This window comes from Pteropus vampyrus, unplaced genomic scaffold (assembly GCF_000151845.1).
Source record: "Pteropus vampyrus isolate Shadow unplaced genomic scaffold, Pvam_2.0 Scaffold24, whole genome shotgun sequence".
Lineage (NCBI taxonomy): Eukaryota > Metazoa > Chordata > Mammalia > Chiroptera > Pteropodidae > Pteropus > Pteropus vampyrus.
In genome coordinates this window covers 8948730-8969253 of record NW_011888805.1, presented here as the reverse complement: position 1 = coordinate 8969253, position 20524 = coordinate 8948730, and the positions used below count along the sequence as shown (strand labels likewise).

The 20524-nt window shown below is 39.9% G+C and overlaps 1 protein-coding gene across 1 annotated transcript in view; it reads left to right on the top strand.

The window, feature by feature from the left end:
* ARFGEF3 (ARFGEF family member 3) overlaps nucleotides 1-20524 on the top strand; it is a 161826-nt gene that overhangs the window by 81966 nt on the left and 59336 nt on the right. Inside the window, exons 9-12 of the mRNA XM_011356156.2 lie at nucleotides 4659-4763; nucleotides 5615-5948; nucleotides 10968-11080; nucleotides 11847-12757. Coding sequence (XP_011354458.1) covers nucleotides 4659-4763; nucleotides 5615-5948; nucleotides 10968-11080; nucleotides 11847-12757 — 1463 coding nt within the window. The remainder of the gene's footprint in view (nucleotides 1-4658; nucleotides 4764-5614; nucleotides 5949-10967; nucleotides 11081-11846; nucleotides 12758-20524) is intronic.

The window sequence follows — 20524 nt, the reverse complement described above, 5'->3', positions numbered from 1 at the left end:
ATTATAGGCATTCAGTATCGATATCTTCTAAGAAGCCCTGGTATAAGTGGAATTTTTTAACCTCATAGTACCCAGCATGTAGTAATGATTTGGTGATATATATTACCTCTAAAATGGTTTGTTTACTTTCAGAATTTTCAGTGCTAATACTAGTTTATGATGCTGTTAGGAGCATTGAGCTTCTTACATCAGAAATTTGACTATAGATTGTTAGGAAAATATACTTCACATTCATTACAAAATACACTTCACATTCATTCACTGCACATACACAGATTAGAAACTAAAGGTCATAGATTTCTATTCATTACACACACAGAAAAGGAAACGTTTCTGAACCATATAACTTGAGAAAAGGCTTTAAATGGGGAAAATAATTCATGTGACATATATGTGTTTTCTTATGGTTTCTTATTGGACGTTGGATCAAAGATACTTTAGACATACTGTTATATACAGCTTAATAGTTTTTATAGGGTTCTCATCATCTTGCTTGGTTTTTCAGTGCAATTCTCCAGTTGTAATTCTGCTACTGGACACTGTTCACCTTGTTCGAATAGTGTCTTTCCCATCACAAGTCCATTACCCTAAGATGGGGGTTCTGTTGCTAAAGAAACTAGAGATGCAGCATGCTTAGTGCAGCTTAAACAGAAGACCTTTGAAGTCTACCTGGTCAGACTGTACCATGCTCTTGGCCGCTCTCACTCTGGTGGGTCTGTTAATGCTTGTTACATTTTCACACCTTTTACAATTTCTTCTGCTCTTACTACCTTAACTCCTTTTATTTCTGTTAGCTAAATCTGACACCTCTCCTACCTTCTAAATACCTTCTTTCTCTAAAATCACACTATGGTTAATACTTCCCTTCAGCAACCGTTTCCAAAATCGATGCTCAAATCCCTCATAGGGCTTTAGCTCTTTGGTGGTATGTATTCATGATATGTGCAGTCAGGAGGATCCAGAAAATGTGTTCAGGTACTCAGAATAACTCAGATGTCTTGGAGACACAGTATTAATAGAATTCTATATTAGGCAAGTTGAGTTACATGATGCTGTTTAAATCCAAGAATTTTTGGAAGGATAATTGGGCTTGGAAAGATATTTGTTCATTCTCTGCCTGTTGGTCTCCCACTACCTTCTCTCCATTTCCCTCTCCTGCCAGCACAGAATGTCAGAGGAACCTATACCAAAGCAGTCTTGGAACCAATGAGGCTAAATGTTCACGTCGTGTGTTCTGATTCTATTCCTCCGCTTACACAGTTACTTAACTCCGTCTCCTTCTTCTAACTAGATTCCAAATGTTTCTAAGGGAAACAAAGTCAGAATGGTTCAAAATAAAACAAAATACTCAGAACCAGAGATCCAGGTCGTGTTGCCAGATTGCCCTCACAGTGGCCTGGCTAGGATAGGGGCAGCTTAGCCCATACAGCCTACTGGTCCACTCATGAGAGTTGTTCTCCATGGATTATGTGCCCGGGAAGAAATTCAGATACGAGCAAAGAATAAGACCAGCAGATACTCAACCTGCCAGCTGTGAAATGCTCGAACAAAAGGCCAGGCAGAGTGACTCACAATGTAGGCGGATTTTTCCCTAGTGTGTTTTGAAAGACTTGGCCGGTTTCTAGGCTCCTGTCTGCCTTGTGCATCCCACATATTTGTCTGTCTACAATTAAATATGCAACATACACACACACGCTGTGCACATGCATATCTGTGTCTAGTGAGGGGCATGTGTAGAAGGTGCTTCCATTTCAAACAGCTACTCTGTTTGAAGGTGCTTCCATTTCAAACAGATATGACTCATGTAAGGCCATGAGCACCCATTTTTCCAGATTACTGCAGCCCACAGAAAAGCTGCCACGTTCGGTCTCCAAGGAGACTCCTGGGCCAGTTACCTTGGTAATGCTTTCTCCCCATTGAGTCTGATGCCTTGGCACACTTGGTGGATACTCATAGGAACCTCGACTACTCATAGCTTTTCTATGGATTTATTTCCAATGATTACAGAAATTGAGAATTTTTATTGTCTATAGTTAGTTTAGTGATGCTAGGCTGACAGTTTAAGAGATAAAGAGACATTTTGAACTGAGGCATTTAAGAATTATTTTTCTTACTAACCATTTGATTGGTCAGAAAGATTAGCCTGGGACTACAGCAAAGGCAGTCTTTTCAGAAGCGATTTTTCAAAATGTAGCTTTTAATTGATGTTGTGGGCCTTTTATTTTGCCCTTCACAACCTGTTCATTTTGGATGCTTGTCTAGGTTTTACAACGAGCATCCAGAATGATCGTTCTGAAATATTAATATGGTCATGTCGCTCTTCTACGTGCAGAATCAAATCTAGATATCTTAGCACGGCCTACAAGGCCCTTCCTGATCTGGCCTCTGCCAGCCTCTCCAGCACCGCCTCGGGCTGATGACATACTCAGACTGTGCTCCACTACAGCCCTCCACCCCACCCCTCCCCACCCTTTGCGTACACCCTCTTCCCAGTGCCTCCATGTGAGGTTCCTACTTGAACTTTAGTTCTCTACTAAGATGACTTTTCCTTTGGAAATGCTTTCTGGATTTTTCTGAGGACGGTTAGATACTGCTCCTATATGCTCCCATAGAAACTTGCGTTAAATTATTCATTTATAACACTTCCTACACAGTGCTTTATATACTTGCTTATCTCTCTAGTGCCACGAGAATAAAGAATGTGCCATTTTCAGTCAGGAACTATGTCTTGTTCAGAAGTGTGGGGAAGCTTGTGGATGGATGTAGGAGTGTAGAAACATCAAGTCCTTACCTGGCCCGAGAGTGGCTTATTATGTTTATGTCTTTCCTTTCTTACTCTTCCTTCAGCCATCACTTTCCTCTTGGCAAATAGTAATAGTTTTGGTAGAGATTCAGCCTTTACCCACCTCTTCGTCCACCCTCCATGGGTGTTACAGAGTCCATCCAAATAGAAATGGAATTTCCTTTTTTAAAATAATGACATTATTGTAGTCATTGCACACTTCTCTCTTGACCAGGGAGATCATTGTAGAAGAAAAAGCAAACTTTTTCTGTAAAGGGCCACATACTGTCTCTGTTTCCTGTTCGTTTTGTTTTGTTTTGCAGGCCTTGGGCAGGATTTTGCTCTTGGGCTACAGCTTATCGACTGGTTTTGGAGCTTAATGTCAGTTTTACAGAGACGTATCACCAACTTATTTAACATAGCACTTAAATGAGGGGCCCTCAGCTCCCTATTTTATCATCCTTTGTCTTACAACTGCTCAGCCTTTCTCACTTTGGCAGTGACCTTCTGGGCTTTGGACAGTCTGGTATTAACTTTTCTTCCTTCCTGTCTCCTTAAGTTTCTAGCCTGCCTATCACTAGTCTTGCCTTTCCCTTTCACCCCCTTCTTCTGGGAGTTATTTGAATTGTTAAGGACATAACCTTCTTTTTGGCATTTATTTACTTTAGGAGAAAAGAGGCACAACCAAAAATTATTTTTAAAAGCAAGTTTCTCCTTCTTCTGAACGTTCCTATTCTATACAGGATTTCTGAATGAATTCTCTTAAAAGTATTTATTATGTATTTGTAGTAAACGTGTCCTTACACATTAAATTCTTCCATACTCCTTTCTGTCACTTGATACTTACCCGGATTTTAATACTTTCTAGGGGGTTATGCAGAAAACTTAATCTGAGTATAGGAATATGTACCCTGTAAAGCTGTCTGTGTTTTTAAGCTGTCTGTGTTTTTATTACTATTGAGTAACCCCATAGTAATAATTCTGAGAAAAATAATTTGTCCGTTGAAAAACCATGTTGCCTTCCAAAACAAGAAAAGTCAAATGCAAGCTGGTAAAGCATTTAAAAGTAATGTGGTGAGTGGTCTTTTGAAAGGTTTAGACAATTGAACATATTAAGAATTAACATTTCTGGAATAAACTATGGTTTTAGTTAAAAATAACATATCAGTATTTTTTATTAATGGTAGCAAATGTGCCATACTAGTGTAGGCTGTTAGTAACAGGATAAAGCATGTGCAGGGTTGGGTACAATATGGTAACTTCATTTCATCCTATAAATCTAAAATTGTTCTAAAAATTAAAGTGCATTAATAAAAAAAAAAAAATCACCCTAACTGTATTGCTCAGGCTGCTGTAACAAAGTACCACAAACTGGGTGGCTTAAAAAACAGAAATTTCTTGTCTCAGTTCTGGAGGCTAGAAGTCTAAGATCAAGGTATCAGCAGAGTTGGTTCCTTCTCAAGAAAGAGGGAAGGGTCTATCCCAGGCCTTGGTTTGTAGATGACCACCTTCTTCCTGTGTCTCTTCACATCATCTTCCCTCTGTGTATCTCTGTGTCCAGATTTCCCCATTTTATGAACGCGCAGGTCACATTAGATTGGGACCCACCCTAATGACCCCACTTTAACTTGATTACCTATGTAAAGATCCTGTCTCCAAATAAGGTCACATTCTGAGGTACCACAGGTTAGGACTTTGACATGTGAACTTGGTGGGGGGAAGGGGAAACACAATTCAACCCATAACACTAACTACCCCCTCCAAAAATTAACACTTATGTAATGCCTAATATTTTTCCAAGTGTTTTCCACACATCACCTCTGTAATCTCGCCTTTATTTCATCTGCGTTGGTGTGTTGGTTTTCTTCTTCTGCAGCGACAGTCAGCAGCTGCAGCTTCTGTACCTGGAGTGCATCCTGTCTGTGCTCAGCAGCTCCTCCTCCTCCATGCATCTGCACAGAGGCTTCACGGACCTGATCTGGTGAGCGCTCACCCTGACTCCCCTCCTTACCCGACCCCAGGGGGTCTTTCCAGCTGTGGTCCCTCCAGTCATTACATCTATGTGTAAATGTTTTGGAGAGAAAGTAGGGAAGTTGCTTTCCTTACATGCACCAGACCAAAATACAGAAAGAAACAGGAGATTATTTTGATAGAATAGGCCTCCAAGGCCCTTTTGCTTTTCGTGCGCATCATAAGACTTAGGAGTGAGGTGGTTATTTTCTTGGTTACTAGCATGTTCTAAAAGCATACAACAGCACCAGACATTTGTGCAGGGGATGAGCTATCGAATGTTATTCTTAGCCCTATCCTGGTACGTACTCTATCTAAACCTGAATACTCATCACTTAGTCATAGTCAGAGATTCACACAAGTGACAGGGCCTGCAGGTAGCCAGCTACTTGCTCTGTGTTCCTGGGCTTATCCAGAGGGAGGAAGATGAGTGATATATGTCAGTATATTTGTTGTAATTTTAAATTAACCTCTCAAATGAGAAGTATGCATAATTTTATTCTTTATAGTAAAATAAAACTTTATAACTGAGCCATTTAGCATTTTGAGTCTCTTCATGTAAGATGGTTTCTTAATACTTTTCTTGATATTTTATTTGGTTAGCTCTAGATTGACTTACAAGAAAAAGTACTTTATTCATATACCCAGCAGTGATAAAGAGGCATGGAAAACTGGGGAAGATCATAGCCAAAAGAAGGAGCAGCGAAGAACCCAACTTTTATTAGTCATTTGCATGGCGTCTGGTATTTGCCCTCAGGATAGGGTTCACATTTGATCATTTGTCTTATGATGAAATATAATTTTCTTCCCATCTCATCCCAGGAAAAACCTTTGCCCTGCTCTCATCGTGATTCTGGGGAATCCAATTCTTGACAAAACCATCACCTCCGCTCATAGCAGCAGTGCAGGTACCAGCATGGAGTCGGACTCTGCATCTCCAGGAGTTTCCGACCATGGCCGTGGCTCCGGCTGTTCCTCCACCGCGCCAGCTCTGAGTGGGCCTGTGGCTCGGACCATCTATTACATTGCAGCCGAGCTGGTCCGGCTGGTGGGGTCGGTAGACTCCATGAAGCCAGTGCTCCAGTCCCTCTACCACCGTGTGCTGCTCTATCCCCCACCCCAGCACCGGGTGGAAGCCATCAAAGTCATGAAAGAGGTAGGGCGGCTAGGAACAATGCCACCACGCTTGCCCAAGGCATCTGAGCACGGTGTTGTGCACACAGGAAGCACTCAGAGAATGGTTGCCAGTCACCTGCTGGAACTTAATTGCCATCACATAGTATCCAGTTACAGACAGCATCATTAGGGTTGTGTGTGCGCATGTGTTGGGAGCTGGGCTGAGGAGAAGCGGTAAGTGCTACTGATGCAGAGCCCTTTGATAATTTAAGCTGATGCCTCTGACTGGGCCCCGGGCTGATTTCATTCTGCTCCCTTAGGTGCTGTTTGTGCAGATACATGTATTGACTCACCTTTACTAAAACTGGATTTCAAAATGATTTTATACTCAGATTGTCTGTGATCCAAAAAAGAGCATTACTAACCTGCGATTAGTAAAAGGAAGCCCTTTGCTCCATCCCTCATATCTCCCTAACGTCATGACCCCCAATGTCATGGCTCACAGTGGCCATCCCAGTGTGCCCTTAATGGCTCTGAGGAGGAATTAGAGTTATTTTAAAAGTACTTCAAGGATTTATTTCTCTGCTTTCTCTTAAATAACCAAAAGAAAAGTCAGCATTATTGTATTTGCAAACTTGTCTGTGAAGGTCAAATTGCATTTGCTTTTGGTACCTGACACCAAAAAATAACAGAATGACAAAATTCCCTTGTTGATGACTCGTTTATTTTAAGCAATATTTACTACTCACCAGTTTCTAAAAAGCTTAATTCGAAATGCTTCTTAGTGTGGTTTTGATGAGATTTGATTGTAATGATGGAAAGTTCTAACACAGTGTTTCTAGAAATGAAGAAACCCAGATTTAATTATCGTTTAAGAAAATCTGTGAGCACAAAATAATCCTTTTTTTCTTGCTATTATATGCCAGGCACTTTGCATATATTATCTTTAATAGTCATAATAACTGAGATGTTGATTATCAGCCTTTACCAAAGCTTTAGGCAATTGATATCAAAGGGTCAGCTTTAATAACAAATCAATAGTAGGTTGGTGAACACAATACAGCTTTGGAGACAAGAGAGACTATAGACTTCTTTGTGACCACCCAGACAGCAGTGGCCCTCCCCTGGGGACCTGGCCCTGCCCCTGTTAAGCTTGTAACCTGGGGAGCAAGAAGGGTCTTTCTCTAAATAGGCGGATTGGCAAGAAGAAGAGAGAGGAGAGGGCTAGCTACACCTTTTCAGCTCCTTCTCCTAAATTCACCACTCAGATTAAAGCCCCTGCCCCCAATGGGAAGAGGTGAAAGAAAGCACTCAGATTTTTATTACACTGGATATTCCTCCCCATAGAAACATGATGCCAAGAAAAAGGAATTTTCCCTCCCACAAAGAAACTAAGGCTTCAGAAGGTCCAATGATTTGTCCAGGGTCACAAGGAAAAGAAAAGGTACAAACCCTGGTCCATCTGATTCTAACCCTATCGTATTTTCCTACATCACACTTACTCTTGGACTTCACTTTGTTATTATAGTACAAATGATTCTAGTAGCCCCTTTCTCAAATCTGGTTCAGCTACCCCTTTCCTTAGCCGAGTTTAAAAGCCAGGGTTCAAATCCTCTCTCTGCTACTCACCAGCTGGGTTATAGTAGCTAAATCATTTAACTCTGAACTTACAATATTTCCATCTGTACACCGTAATATTCCAAAAGTTGTAAGTTCAAAATGTGATAAAGTTTGTATAACTATGTTGTAAGTATGAAGTGCTAAACAAATACTTGGTGCATGTATTGCTACCCTAAGGAAGAGAAAAACAAAACATATGGAGGCTGGAAATAGCTCATCCTCATTACCTCCTGCCCAGAGTAGTGTACTGATGCCGGCTTGTCTCTTTGTTTCCTGCCTGTGTTCTTCCTTTTGTCTTTCTGGACTAAATCACCACTATGGACAATCTTTTCACTCTCTAATGGCTCCTTATTGCCTCTCCCATCAAGTCCGAATTACTCTGCCCAGTTTCTAGACCCTTCTGTCATCATTCTCATTTCGCAGGATCACCTTTATTCCATCTAACTGGCCCTGCTTTGTTCGCTTCTCACCTTCCTGCCTCCCCTATTCAGTCTCCGCCTCACCTGTTCCCATTGGCCACTCCACGTAAGAGAGTTGAGTGGTTGATTGCAATAAGCTAGACACTGCTGACACTTCCCATTAGCTTATTTACAATCTCTCTTAGGAAAGTAATATTATGCCCAGTTTCCAGATGGAGAACTGAGTCCATGAGAAGTTGTTACTTGCCCTCAAGTCCTTGTGAGTAGTAGAGTTAAAACATGAACCCAGATGTTCCAAATACAGCTGCCTTTTTACTATCGAAATTCTTTTCCTTTATGGCTCTGCTTCCTCAGACCAGTAATTTTACTCTTAAAGTCCCGTTCTACCATTTAGCAATTGATTTTATGTGGCATCACACTGATTGTTTCACAGTACAATATGGAACAAACTTCTTGTCTCCTAAAATATATGTTTTATATGTTGCTTTTGTGTGTTTCTCCTGGTATCTAACACAACAGTGCTTGAATCAAAATAAGTGTTTAATCAATTTGGAATGAGTGACAGGCGGACCTGAAGATGGACTCTCTGCAAAGAGGGCATTTTGTAGGCAGCAGCATCCTTTCCTTCCCTCTCATTTGTTGACAGGCACTGGAGTTGTTTGCTGCCTACAGTAGAGCCACTTGATACCTGAATGCTAAGTAAATACTTTGCATATGGGGCATGTAGGGGTCTAAACGTATTTTAAATAATAACTTCTTTACCAGTGCAAAGGTAATTAGTTCTGTTTTCCCCCTTTTCAGAGATGTTCTAGCTTCCCGAGGTTATTTTGCTGGGCAAGGCTGGAGTTAGACACCAGCGCCTAAGTAGCATCCAGGCAGTACTGCCCCATGAGCATCACAGACTAATGTGGGCCAGGTTGTTCTGAAAAGCAGTGCCTCCACTCACTATGACAACACCAGTAATTTGGGAAGTTGGTAACCTAGAAACCAAAATACGCTGAGTTTATGCACACAAAACCACGGGCAGGTATCCGGGATGTTTGTTTAGCCTTTTGGAGTTAAAACGCTTGGTGTGTTATTTCCCTGTTCTCTTTCTAATTTGTCACTCTGCCATATGTACTATGTGCCTATTAACCAAAGATTTACAGGACATTTCGGTTTTCAAAGTATATTTTCCGTTTCCACGTTCCCCCAAAAATGAACAGTAATCAAAAAGTACACCTTGCTTACTTTTCTCTCTCCCATGGTTCAGCTTTAGAAGGAGCTCCCTAATCTATCAGACCTATGACAACCCAGCCACTGATACAATATCTTCATTCCCACCTGAAGAAGCTGACACTAAACATGTCTTGCCTCTCTTTATTTGTTGAGGGTTCTTCAGAAGCCTAATCACTCAATCTTCTTTCCCTCCCGATTCAGAAACAACTGAGAAATACAGGTTGAATTAAAATATACCATCTAATTGATTACTGGTAAAGTTAGTTTAGAGAATGTAATGGATCCCAAGACAAAGTGATAGTTCCCATTTTGTTCCTTCTGAAATGCACTTACCCTTTTAGCAAGAGGTGAGACAGCTAGAGGCCCATAGGCCTAACCATTTCACTTAGATACAGGCCTGGTGGTGTGTGTGTGAGGGGGTGAGAATCTCAAAGAAATAGAATGTGGAGAGGGAAAGCAGAAGCTTTATTTTTGTGCCTCCAAGAGAGCAGAAGTTCCCAATTTCTAGGATATTAACGACACGTGGAAAGAAGGAAAGAAGAGTGTCTGTCCCTTAAGATGTAACTCTTTCTACTTAACATACCTTTCCTGCGAATATCAGTCACTTTGAAAGTTATGGACATAGGAAAGTTATGGACATAACTTAATTAACCAGACTTTTCTTGAATTAATTTAGCCTCAAACTGAAATGTTTTATTAAGACTTCTACCATCTGGAAATAAAAATTAGAACTGAACAATTGTGAAAATTCGATACATGAAAACTTGTGGGATGCAGCCAAAGCAATTGCTTATATTTAAAAATAGCCTAAAATTTACGTTCTATCCTTCAACTTAGGTAGTTGGAAAAAGAAGAGCAGATTAAATTCAGACAGTAGAAAGGAGGAAAAATGATAAAATCAGAAAGTAATGTGATAAAAAGCAAACACAATATAGTGAGTGGATCAGTAAAGTGAAAAACACCTGGACGCTGAAAAGAATTAAGAAAAATTTTAAATTCCTGGAAAAAGCAATAGAAAAATTCCAGAATAGGTAAAAACAAAAATAAGAATGAAAAAAAAATGCGTCTAAATATAGATATAATAAACATTAAAGAAATTAAAGAAGGTGTTAAGACAATTTTAGGCCAGTAAATTTGAAAACTTAGAGAAGGTACTTAAATCCCTAGGACAAAACACAGCTTTTAAAAAATTAGCTCAAGAAGAAATTGAAGATCTAAATAGTCCCATTATCTTGAAAGAAATTGAACCAGTAGTTAAAAATCTTTCCATTAAAAAATTTACTGGCCCCATACAGCTTTAGAAACAAGTTATAACAACATTCAAAGGATCGATAATTCTACTAATACTTAAACATTTCCAGAGAATTGAAAGAAGGAAAACTTCTCAACCCAGTTTTTAAAGCTAGACAACTTGATAGCAAAATAAGACCGTGAGAGTATAGGAAAGTTAAATTACAGGTCAGTCTCATGAAAGAATATAGATGCAAGTGCTTTCTATTTCTGGGCTATGAAAAATTTTGAAACAGTCTCTCAGAGGATTTTCTTGTTGAAGCCAGTCCTGAACTGGGGAGCTAGAAACCCAGTGTGTATTCTCCATGTCAAGAACGCCTGGATCAATCTTAATAAGACTTAAGTTCCAAATAGTTGTGTTTCTCCTTAGACTGTATCACTCAGTAGAGAAAGTACATATTTATTTGATCTCACAGTTTTAAAGCCTTGTTGTTGTTTTTTTTTGTTGGGTTGGGTTTTTTTTATGATATTCACTTTTCTGGGTTTTTTTTTTTTTTCTTTTTTTTTTATAGCTACTTGGGAGCCCACAGCGTCTCTGTGATTTGGCAGGACCCAGCTCCACTGAACCTGAATCCAGGAAAAGATCAATTTCAAAAAGAAAGTCTCATCTGGATCTTCTCAAACTGTATGATACTTTCTCTTTTTTGGTCAATATTGCTTGGTGAAGACTGCTTTTCTGAATTCTCCTTGGTTCCAAATCCCTGAAATTTTATGAATCTACACTGTATGAAAGTAGATATTTAATAACATATCCATAAGCCATAGGAGAGGTCTTATCCCAATTTATTATAATCATATAACTATCTATATTTTCATATTGACTTGAACCCAGTGTACAAAATGAAACATGCAAAAATTATTCATTGGGGTTATATTAGGGAAAACTTTTTGAATTAAATTATAGTAGCCATAGGGTTCTTTTTCATGTAGACCCTCTCCCCAGAAAATTGAATATTATCCAATTTGTAATAGTTTTATTCATATGCATCTGTTCAAGAATATATTTATTTTATCAAAGATGTCCACATTATCATAATCATAGCCATTATAACTATTTTCTGTTTGAAAACTGAACATAATACAAAGGTGACATTTTTCACTGCCTGTTCTTATGAAAATTATAAATTCTCGTCTGGAATTTTGTTTGTACCCAAATAAACGAGCCAACACTGAGAGTGTGATTCAGGGTGGACCGGTTCACCTGGAGGTTTTCCTCCGCCAGCCTTAGCATGTTTATTTCATATACTTTTTGCCCAGACCATTTAATTTCAGGTAAATTTGATTATGTGTTTTGAATACTATACTGTTTACCAGTCTAACAGTCCTTGTTCATGTTGGAGCATTTATCCATGTTTTATGTATAGATTTCATTTTCTCCTTTGAATACTTAGCATCATGGATGGCATGACTGAAGCATGCATCAAGGGTGGCATTGAAGCTTGCTATGCTGCCGTGTCCTGCGTCTGCACCTTGCTTGGGGCCTTAGATGAGCTCAGCCAGGGCAAGGGCTTGAGCGAAGGTCAAGTCCAGCTGCTGCTTCTGCGCCTTGAAGAGCTGAAGGATGGGGCTGAGTCGAGCCGAGACTCCATGGAGATCAACGAGGCCGACTTCCGCTGGCAGCGGCGAGTCCTGTCCTCAGAACACACGCCGTGGGAGTCCGGGAATGAGAGGAGCCCTGATATCAGCATTAGTGTGACCACGGACACAGGCCAGACCACCCTGGAGGGGGACTTGGGTCAGACTACGCCCGAGGACCACTCTGAATACCACAAGAATGGCATCAAGTCTCCAGCCATCCAGGAGAGCAAAGAGACACTGAGCAAAGTGTCAGAACCAGAAGCCGTAGACCAACCAGATGTTGTTCAAAGAAGCCACACTGTTGCATATCCTGATATAACTAACTTCCTGTCAGTGGACTGCAGGATGCGATCCTACGGATCTAGATATAGTGAGAGCAATTTTAGTGTAGACGAACAGGACCTTTCGAGGACGGAATTTGATTCCTGCGATCAGTACTCCATGGCAGCAGAAAAGGACTCAGGGAGGTCCGATGTGTCGGACATTGGGTCGGACAACTGTTCTCTAGCTGATGAAGAGCAGACCCCTCGGGACTGTCTGGGCCACAGGTCGCTGCGAACTGCTGCTCTGTCTCTCAAACTATTGAAGAACCAGGAAGCTGACCAGCACAGCGCCAGGCTGTTTGTGCAGTCTCTTGAGAGCCTCCTTCCTCGCCTCCTGGCCCTGCCCAGTGTGGAGGAGGTGGACTCAGCCCTCCAGAACTTCGCCTCTACCTTCTGCTCAGGTGGGTAACAATGTTTGGCTGTATCGTCAGCAAGAATATTCAGAGCATTTGGCCTTAATGAGCAATGACTATCATGCTTGTTTGACGCTCTCAGAGCATCTTACTCAGTCTTTGGGTTTTTTATATTTAAAGAGAGTGATGGGATGTACACTTATTCATGGTGATTTGAGTTGTAGACAGTTGTTGATTGAAATATACTATGAAGTTGATAAATATATTTTGAGTAGAGTAAATAAGAGGTAGCTTCATTCTAGAATGACAATCTGTGATTCTCAAAACACTGAATTCTTAATTTACTTCTATGCCTTGGTGTCAAAGTCAAAGAGCAACATATTTTTGGAATATCATCATGCAAACTATTTTGGATGAGGCCTTGGATCATTGGAGGTTTGGTTCAGATGCAGGCTGACCTCCCAATGTGTTCTGAATTTTCCTGACCTTTCAAACAGTGTGTGATACTCCAGTGTATCTGGATAACATCATATTCTCCAATCTCAGACCCCTCCTGTCTGTGGAATGTGAACATCGTGACCCAGACCATATTTGAACAAGAGAGCTGTGGGAAATATTGACCAAAGTATATGCTAGGTTTAGTGAAGGGCAGAAGACAGCCACCTAGAATTTTGGTGGAGGAAGGAGAAAAGAGTACAGGGAAGTAGCATTTCACACAGGGAGTAACGAATTTAAAGATAGTTTTCTTGAAAGGTACTTATAAGAGGAAAAGCTAACTTTTTCCTTTCTATGTAGGGAGAAGCCCAGCTCTTTCCTACTGTGTGTTTCTTCCCTGTGTGTCTCCTTTACTGGTCACACAAAACAATTCATCTCCCACACTTACTGTCATCACATGTGTGGAGGTTTTTCCCATAACAAGTCTCCAACACCAGCTAACTGAGTTTAACTCAGTTCTGACACTATCTACCCAGAGATGGTGTCAAATCTCGCAAGTAAGGACTCAGGCCCACAAAACTGCCCCCACCCTCACTTCAGACACCAGTCACAAGCCTAGGCTATTACCTGTGCTGCTGACTGACTGGCCATAAATTGGAAGTTCCCATGATCCCCTCTTTAGGTTCGATTAATTTGCTAGAATGGCTCATTTTGCTAGAATTTCTAATCATGACTTGGTCTTTCTGATAAATGACCTCCATCCAGAAGTCATCCAGGAGCCTACCCACAGTCTCCTCATTAGAACAAAAGATGCTCCTGGTTCTCTTATCACTTAAGAATTATCAAGGGTTTTAGGAGCCCTGTGTTGGAGACTGGGTCAAACACAGATATTAGAAAAAGAGATGCTCCTAGTAGTCTTCTCACTTAGGAAATTATAAAGTTTTAGGAACTTGGGGCAGAGATCAATATATATGTTTTCTGTTATCTCAGAGTAGTACAGAAAGAAAGCAATTAATGGGTGCAAAAACTTGTGGCAGGAATAAATGATTGCCCAACCCGAAGGTGGTAGGTTGTGCCTTCCCCTGAAATTCCAGGGTCTCTTGACCACAGAATACTGAGGTGGATGGACCTCCCTGGGCCTGTGCTCAGATAGAAATGACTAACCCTGAGGACCAGCCATTAAAAGCCAAGATCACCACTTACTCTTCCACCACCCAGCCTTGAACATTTGTTTGTCATTGTACTTACTATATTTACCATAGTTATTTGTTAATACATCCACTTTCCCCCTCTATACTTTACCTCCCTAAGAGCTGCAACCACGTCTAACTAATTTTTGATCTTCCAACAAAGAACACATCATACACATATATGAAAAACTTCTAGCCCAATTACTGGAACTTGGTAGGAGTGGACAGCTGTGTTGTTAAGAGGTAGCTTAATAAGTAAATATCTTTAAGAGGCTGACCAGACCAATTTTTGTCAAAGGACAAGAAAAAGACACTTCAATCCAGGTATATTTAAAGAACATTTTTCAATGTGAGAGTATTCCAAAGTTATAGCAAGCACCAAGTAAGATATAGACCTTCTAATCTTGGACATCTCAAATAACTCTCTGACTTATCTTAGAGGTTGGAAATAAACACATAGTTTCTCAACTTTTATAAATGCACTGTGATTCTTTTCAAGACATGAAAATACCAGTTTTCAAGACTACCCAATATTTTTTTTCTCAGTATTTTTTCTTTTGGAATTAGGTATAAAAATAAAGTTTGGATATTTGATTTGTATAAAAGAACACATACACACAATTCATATGTTTTATTGAAATTTTTTCTTAAAAAATTATGTTTCTCCCTAATATCTTTTTACACCACCTCATTAAATTCAACATTCTTTTATTGAACATTCTTAATGTGTCTGTTTTGTGTATGTTTCTAGTCTCTCTCTCTCTCTCTCTCTTTCACACACACACACACACACACACACACACACAAATGCTTCTTCAGTCAACATTTATAGAGAAACTTCACTACGCAATGTGCTATGAGTCCCAAGACATGCATTGCTTATTCACAATACAGATTGCTGAACTTGTTCTTTGGTTCCTAAAAATGCGAAATAGTTCATGGGCTGACAGAGTCATAGTTAAAACCTGAATCGGAAGGAAACTTCACTGTCCTGTGGAAGGGATTTGGTAGAGCCTGTGAGCCTATACCTCTTCCCAGCTGAAAATATTCATGGAGATAGAAGCTTGGCAGCCTGCTCTGAGCAGTTTGGTGTCCCTAGTGCCAAGGCAGAGAGTCCAGCAAACATCGGAGGTCCCCAAGAACAGCTATATGTCAGTAGTAACGACAGTAGCAGTAATGATAACCTTGAGTCATCAAGAAATTGTCGAATCATATTTAGGGCTTTCTATTTAAAATTAAAATTGTCTGTAGAAAATAACTCAGCTGCAGAAGTTTCAGCATTTAAATATGTAAAATTTAGCTCTCAGATCATTTTGTTGTTGTTGTTGTAGTTTAATTTTTTAATTAAAATTCTCGGAGTGACGTTGGTTAATAAAATCAAATAAATTTCAAGTGTACAGTTCAGTAATACATCATATGGGTGTATTGTGTGTTCAGCACTCACATTTCCTTCCACCACCAAATATTTGACCCGCCCCCTTACCCCATCTTCGTCCCCTTTCTCCCTTTTCCCTCTGATAACCACTGACCCACTGTTCGTGTTCGTTAGTCTTTCTTTGTTTTCTCATGTTTGTTTGTTGCTTTCAGTTTTATATCCAACATATAAGTGAAATCCTATGGTTCTCAACTTTTTCTGTCTAACTTATTTCATTTAGCATGATAATTTCAAGATCCATCTATGTTGTTGCAAATTGCAGTATTTCATCTCTTCTAAAGGCTGAGTAATATCTCATTGTATATATTTACCACACCTTCTTTATCCAATCATCTATCAGTGGACACATCGGTCGGTTGTTTCCATGTCTTGGCCACTGTGAACTAAGCTGCTGTGAACATTGGAGTGCTTATAGCTGTGCGGATAAATGTTTTCAAGTTTTTTGAGTAAATACCCAGAAGAGAGATTGTTGGGTTATATGGTAATTCTAGTCTTAGTTTTTTGAGGAACCTCCATATTGTTTTCCATAGCTGCTATACTATGTTTACATTCCTACCAGCGGTATGTAAGGGTTCCTTGTTCCCCATAACCTCTCCAACACTTAATACTTGTCCTGTTAATGATAGCCATTCTAACATGTGCGAGGTGATATCTCATTGTGGTTTTGATTTGCATTTCCCTAATAGCTAGTGAAATTGAGCATCTTTTCATGTCTGTTGGCAATTTGTATGTTTTCTTGGGAGAAGAGTCTGTTCATGTCCTCTGCCCATTTTTTAATCGGATTGTTTGTTTTATTGTTGAAATCGTATGAGTTCTTTATATATTTTGGAAATTAGGCCCTTATCATAGGCATTGTTTGCAAATATGTTCTCCCATTGAAATGGTTGCCTCTTTGCCTTGCTGATGGTTTCTTTTGCTGTGCAGAATTTTTTAGTTTGATATAGTCCCATTCATTTATTTTTGTTTCCCTTGCCTTTGAGGTCAAATTCATAAAATTCCCTTGAAGTCCAAAGTCCATGAGTTTAGTACCTATATTTTCTTCTATGCAATTTATTGTTTCAGGTCTTATAGTCAGGTCTTTGATCCATTTTCAGTCAATTTTGGTATATGGTGATAGATAGCAGTCTAGTTTTATTATTTTGCATGTGGCTTTTTAATTTTCCCAACACCTTCTATTGAAGAGGTTTCTCTTCTCTATGATATACTTTTGGCTCCTTTGTTGAAAATTATTTACTCCATATACGGAGGCGTTAATTCTGGATTCAGTTCTGTTCCATTGGTATGTGTGTCTGTTTTTCTGACAATACCACACTGTTTTGATTATTGATGCTTTGTAGTGTAAATTGATGTCAGGCAGAGTGATACCTCCGGCCTTGTTCTTATTCCTCAGGAGTGCTTTGGCTTTTCAGGGTCTTGTGCTTCCATACAAACATGATGATTTTTTGTTCTATTCCTTTAAAGAATGCCTTTGGGATTTCGATGGGGATTGCATTAAATCTGTATGATGCATTAGGTAATAAGGTCATTTTAACTATGTTGGTTCTTCCAATCCATGAACACGGAATATCTTTCCATTTCTTTATGTCTTCTTCAATTTTTTTTTAATAATGTCTTATAGTTTTCAATGTATAGGTCCTTCATATACTTCCTTAGGTTTATTTGTAGGCATTTTATTCTTTTTGTTACAATTTCAAAAGGAATTTTTTTTCATTTCTTTTTCTGCAAATTCATTGTTAGAATATAGGAATGCTGTGGATTTTGTACATTGATTTTGTATTCTGAAATTTTATTTGTTTGTTATTTCTATTGTTTTTAGTGGAGTCTTTAGAGTTTTCTGTATAGAGAATCATGTCATCTGCAGAAAGTGACAGGTTGACTTCCTCATTCCCTATTTAGAGACCTTTTATTTCTCTTGCTTGATTGCTGTAGCTAGGACTTTCAATACTATATTGAATAACAGAGATGATAGTGGACAGCTTTGTCTTGTTGCTGATCTTAAAGGGAAGGTTTTTAGTTTTTCACCATTAAGTGTAACGTCAGCTGAGGGTTTGTCCTATATGACCTTTACTATGTTGAGGTACTTTCCTTCTATACCCATTTTATTAAGTGTTTTAATCATAAATGGATGCTGTATCTTGTCAAAGGCTTTTTCTGCGTCTGTTGACATGATCGTATAGTTTTTATCCTTTATTTTGTTTATGTGGTTTATCACATTAATCGATTTGCATATGTTAAACCATCCCTGTGCCCCTGAGATGAAGCCCACTAGATTATGATGTATAATCTTTTTAATGTGTTGTCATATTCGATTTACTAGTGTTTTATTGAAAATTTTTGCATCCGTGTTTATGAGAGATTTTGGTCTATAGTTTTCTGTTTTTGTGTTATCGTTACCAGGTTTTGGTATCAGGGTAGATAACTTTATGTTTCTAAACATCCCCTGTTAATTACAGATAAATGAGTTGTCACAGCGTAAAGACTGACTTCCAAGGGCCCTGCCTTATTTCCTATGAGAATTAAGAAATATAATCCTAGCAAAGTCTTTTATAAAATTTGAAGCTAAAGTAAATCTTCACATTTATGTTTTTGTGCCTTTCAAATCAATACTACAGTACATGCAAAAACAAAACAGGGCTTGAGTGAATGTTTTATGTGGCCAGACTGTGGCTCCACGAATGTTGCAAATTTTGAAGATATGTAAAATGTTTCATCAGACCCAATATATCATGACATTACTTTTTATATGCAGCAATAAGCACATTGAAGAGAGACTTCAAAATCTTTTGATTGTTTCCAAATATAGTTTTTATTGATTGTCTCTAACTATGTTAGTCTTTTGTCTTTTAATTGTATGGACCTCCATAATGCTTTTACCGATTAAGTTAGTCTCTTTCTGAGTTACAGACCCATCACTCTGTGGTCATGCTACCAATAAGCTAATTCTCCTCAGTTCCCACTGTGGTTTAGTGGAGCACACTGACAATCACCGTGGGTCAGCCAAAGCCACTGGGTGCTCGCCTGGGTCCACCTCTGGACTGAAGCTGTGTTCTCCCTCCCCTTGCCACCTTAAGATGAAAGATTAATAAAAAAAGATGAAGGAAATGGCAGGTTTCCTTTGTTCACCCAAGAGAAAGTTAGGGGAATAAAAACAGGAAAAAGGGAGATGGCAGAGTCTCCCTGAGTCATAACCCAGATATTTTACTCATTACTTATTTGATGTCAGAAGCTTCAAACTTTTTTGTCAAAACCTCCCATGGAGCATTTGTCCCTGGCTTGTTTGTTACCAGGGTCCGCTCTCTTGGATGAGATCAGACTTGCTCTGCATTACCTAGGGACCCCTGTCCTCAGACAGCTAACACAGTTGAAATGAGCCTCACTTAATTCCACTTAATGACAAAGGAGCCTTTCCTTTGAAAGCAAGTAAAGTTTCTTATGGTAGGTGAGTTTAGACAAACACGGGTTTTATAGAGATGGTAGTGGATATGAGATATGACAGCTGCCGAAGCCACCCTGGTCCTGCAGAGACAAGTGACATCTGTGTAAGGTGGCTCCTCAAGGACTGAAAACAAGAGCCAGCCTCACACAGCAGTTGGTAGAGGGGCATAGGCTCTTGGCTTTGAGATCGCAGTTCCTTAAAATTAGTGGTGTTCACTTATGGTCTTGAGACTTACTCTGACCAAATGTAAAGCTTACTACAAGCAGTTTGATATTTATAAGGTACCAAATTTCATGAATGATAGTACAGCAAGTATGAATTTCAGCTGTGCAAGAAATATCTTTTCCTTTAAATTAGAACAAATCTGACTCCAGACCCCCTACCCTGCCTAGGTGGCTGGACATTTAAACTCTGCTAGTCCTCAGGTCCCCATCCTAGGCTGGAGCTCACGTAGGATCTGGGCAAGGAGGCCCCTCACCTCTCACGTTGCCAGCAAGCTCCCATTGTCCCACTTTCCGGCCCTCCGGGGAGTCCCATGATTTTGCTACCTCCCCGCCAGGGTAGAGCCTGGAATGCTCTGGCAAGGCCAGGAGCCCCTGTGTGACATTGTACATTCTCCTCTGGGGTCCTGCCAACCCTCCAGGTACTGCCAGGCAGCAGAAGGCTGCATACCTCCAGCCTCTGCCCAGCCAAGGGTCTCCCTTCTCGGCCTCGATGCTTACTCCCACCTCTCATCACCTTCTGGGAGTGGACCTCAGTCCCTGGAGGGAGCTCTGGCTTTGTGAATATAAAACCAGAGAGGTGAGTATGCTCTTGCCAGCTTCCATTTTTGGCCTTGTGATTTAAACACCCCAAAGGGTGTTTAAATTTACCTCAGTATCTTTGAGGAAACAAAAAGGGTAAAATACAGGAAGAAACCCTCAGATAAACAAATATGTAATTCTGCCTCTATCAGTTAGGATTAGGTTTGTTTGCATGTAGTAGAAAACTCACATGATTACTTAAGAAAGGGATTCATTTTCTCTCCCCTAAGTTAAGTCTGAGGTAGGCTGTCCAGCACTCCATGACGATCAGGCATCCAGGCCCCTCCTGTCTTTCTGCTCTACCCCTTGTTAAAATGCAACTTTCATCCTCAGGTTTCCTAATTTACCCAGGTGGCTGCTGCTAGTGGAGCTGCAGCCTTCACACCCACGGCCCAAGTGAGAAGGAAGGGGGAAAAGAAAAGGTGGCAAAGGGTCCACCTTAGAGCTAAATAATACTACTTTAAAAAGCTCTCTAGAAGCTTTGCATAATCTTGACTTCATTGGACCCTCCTGGTC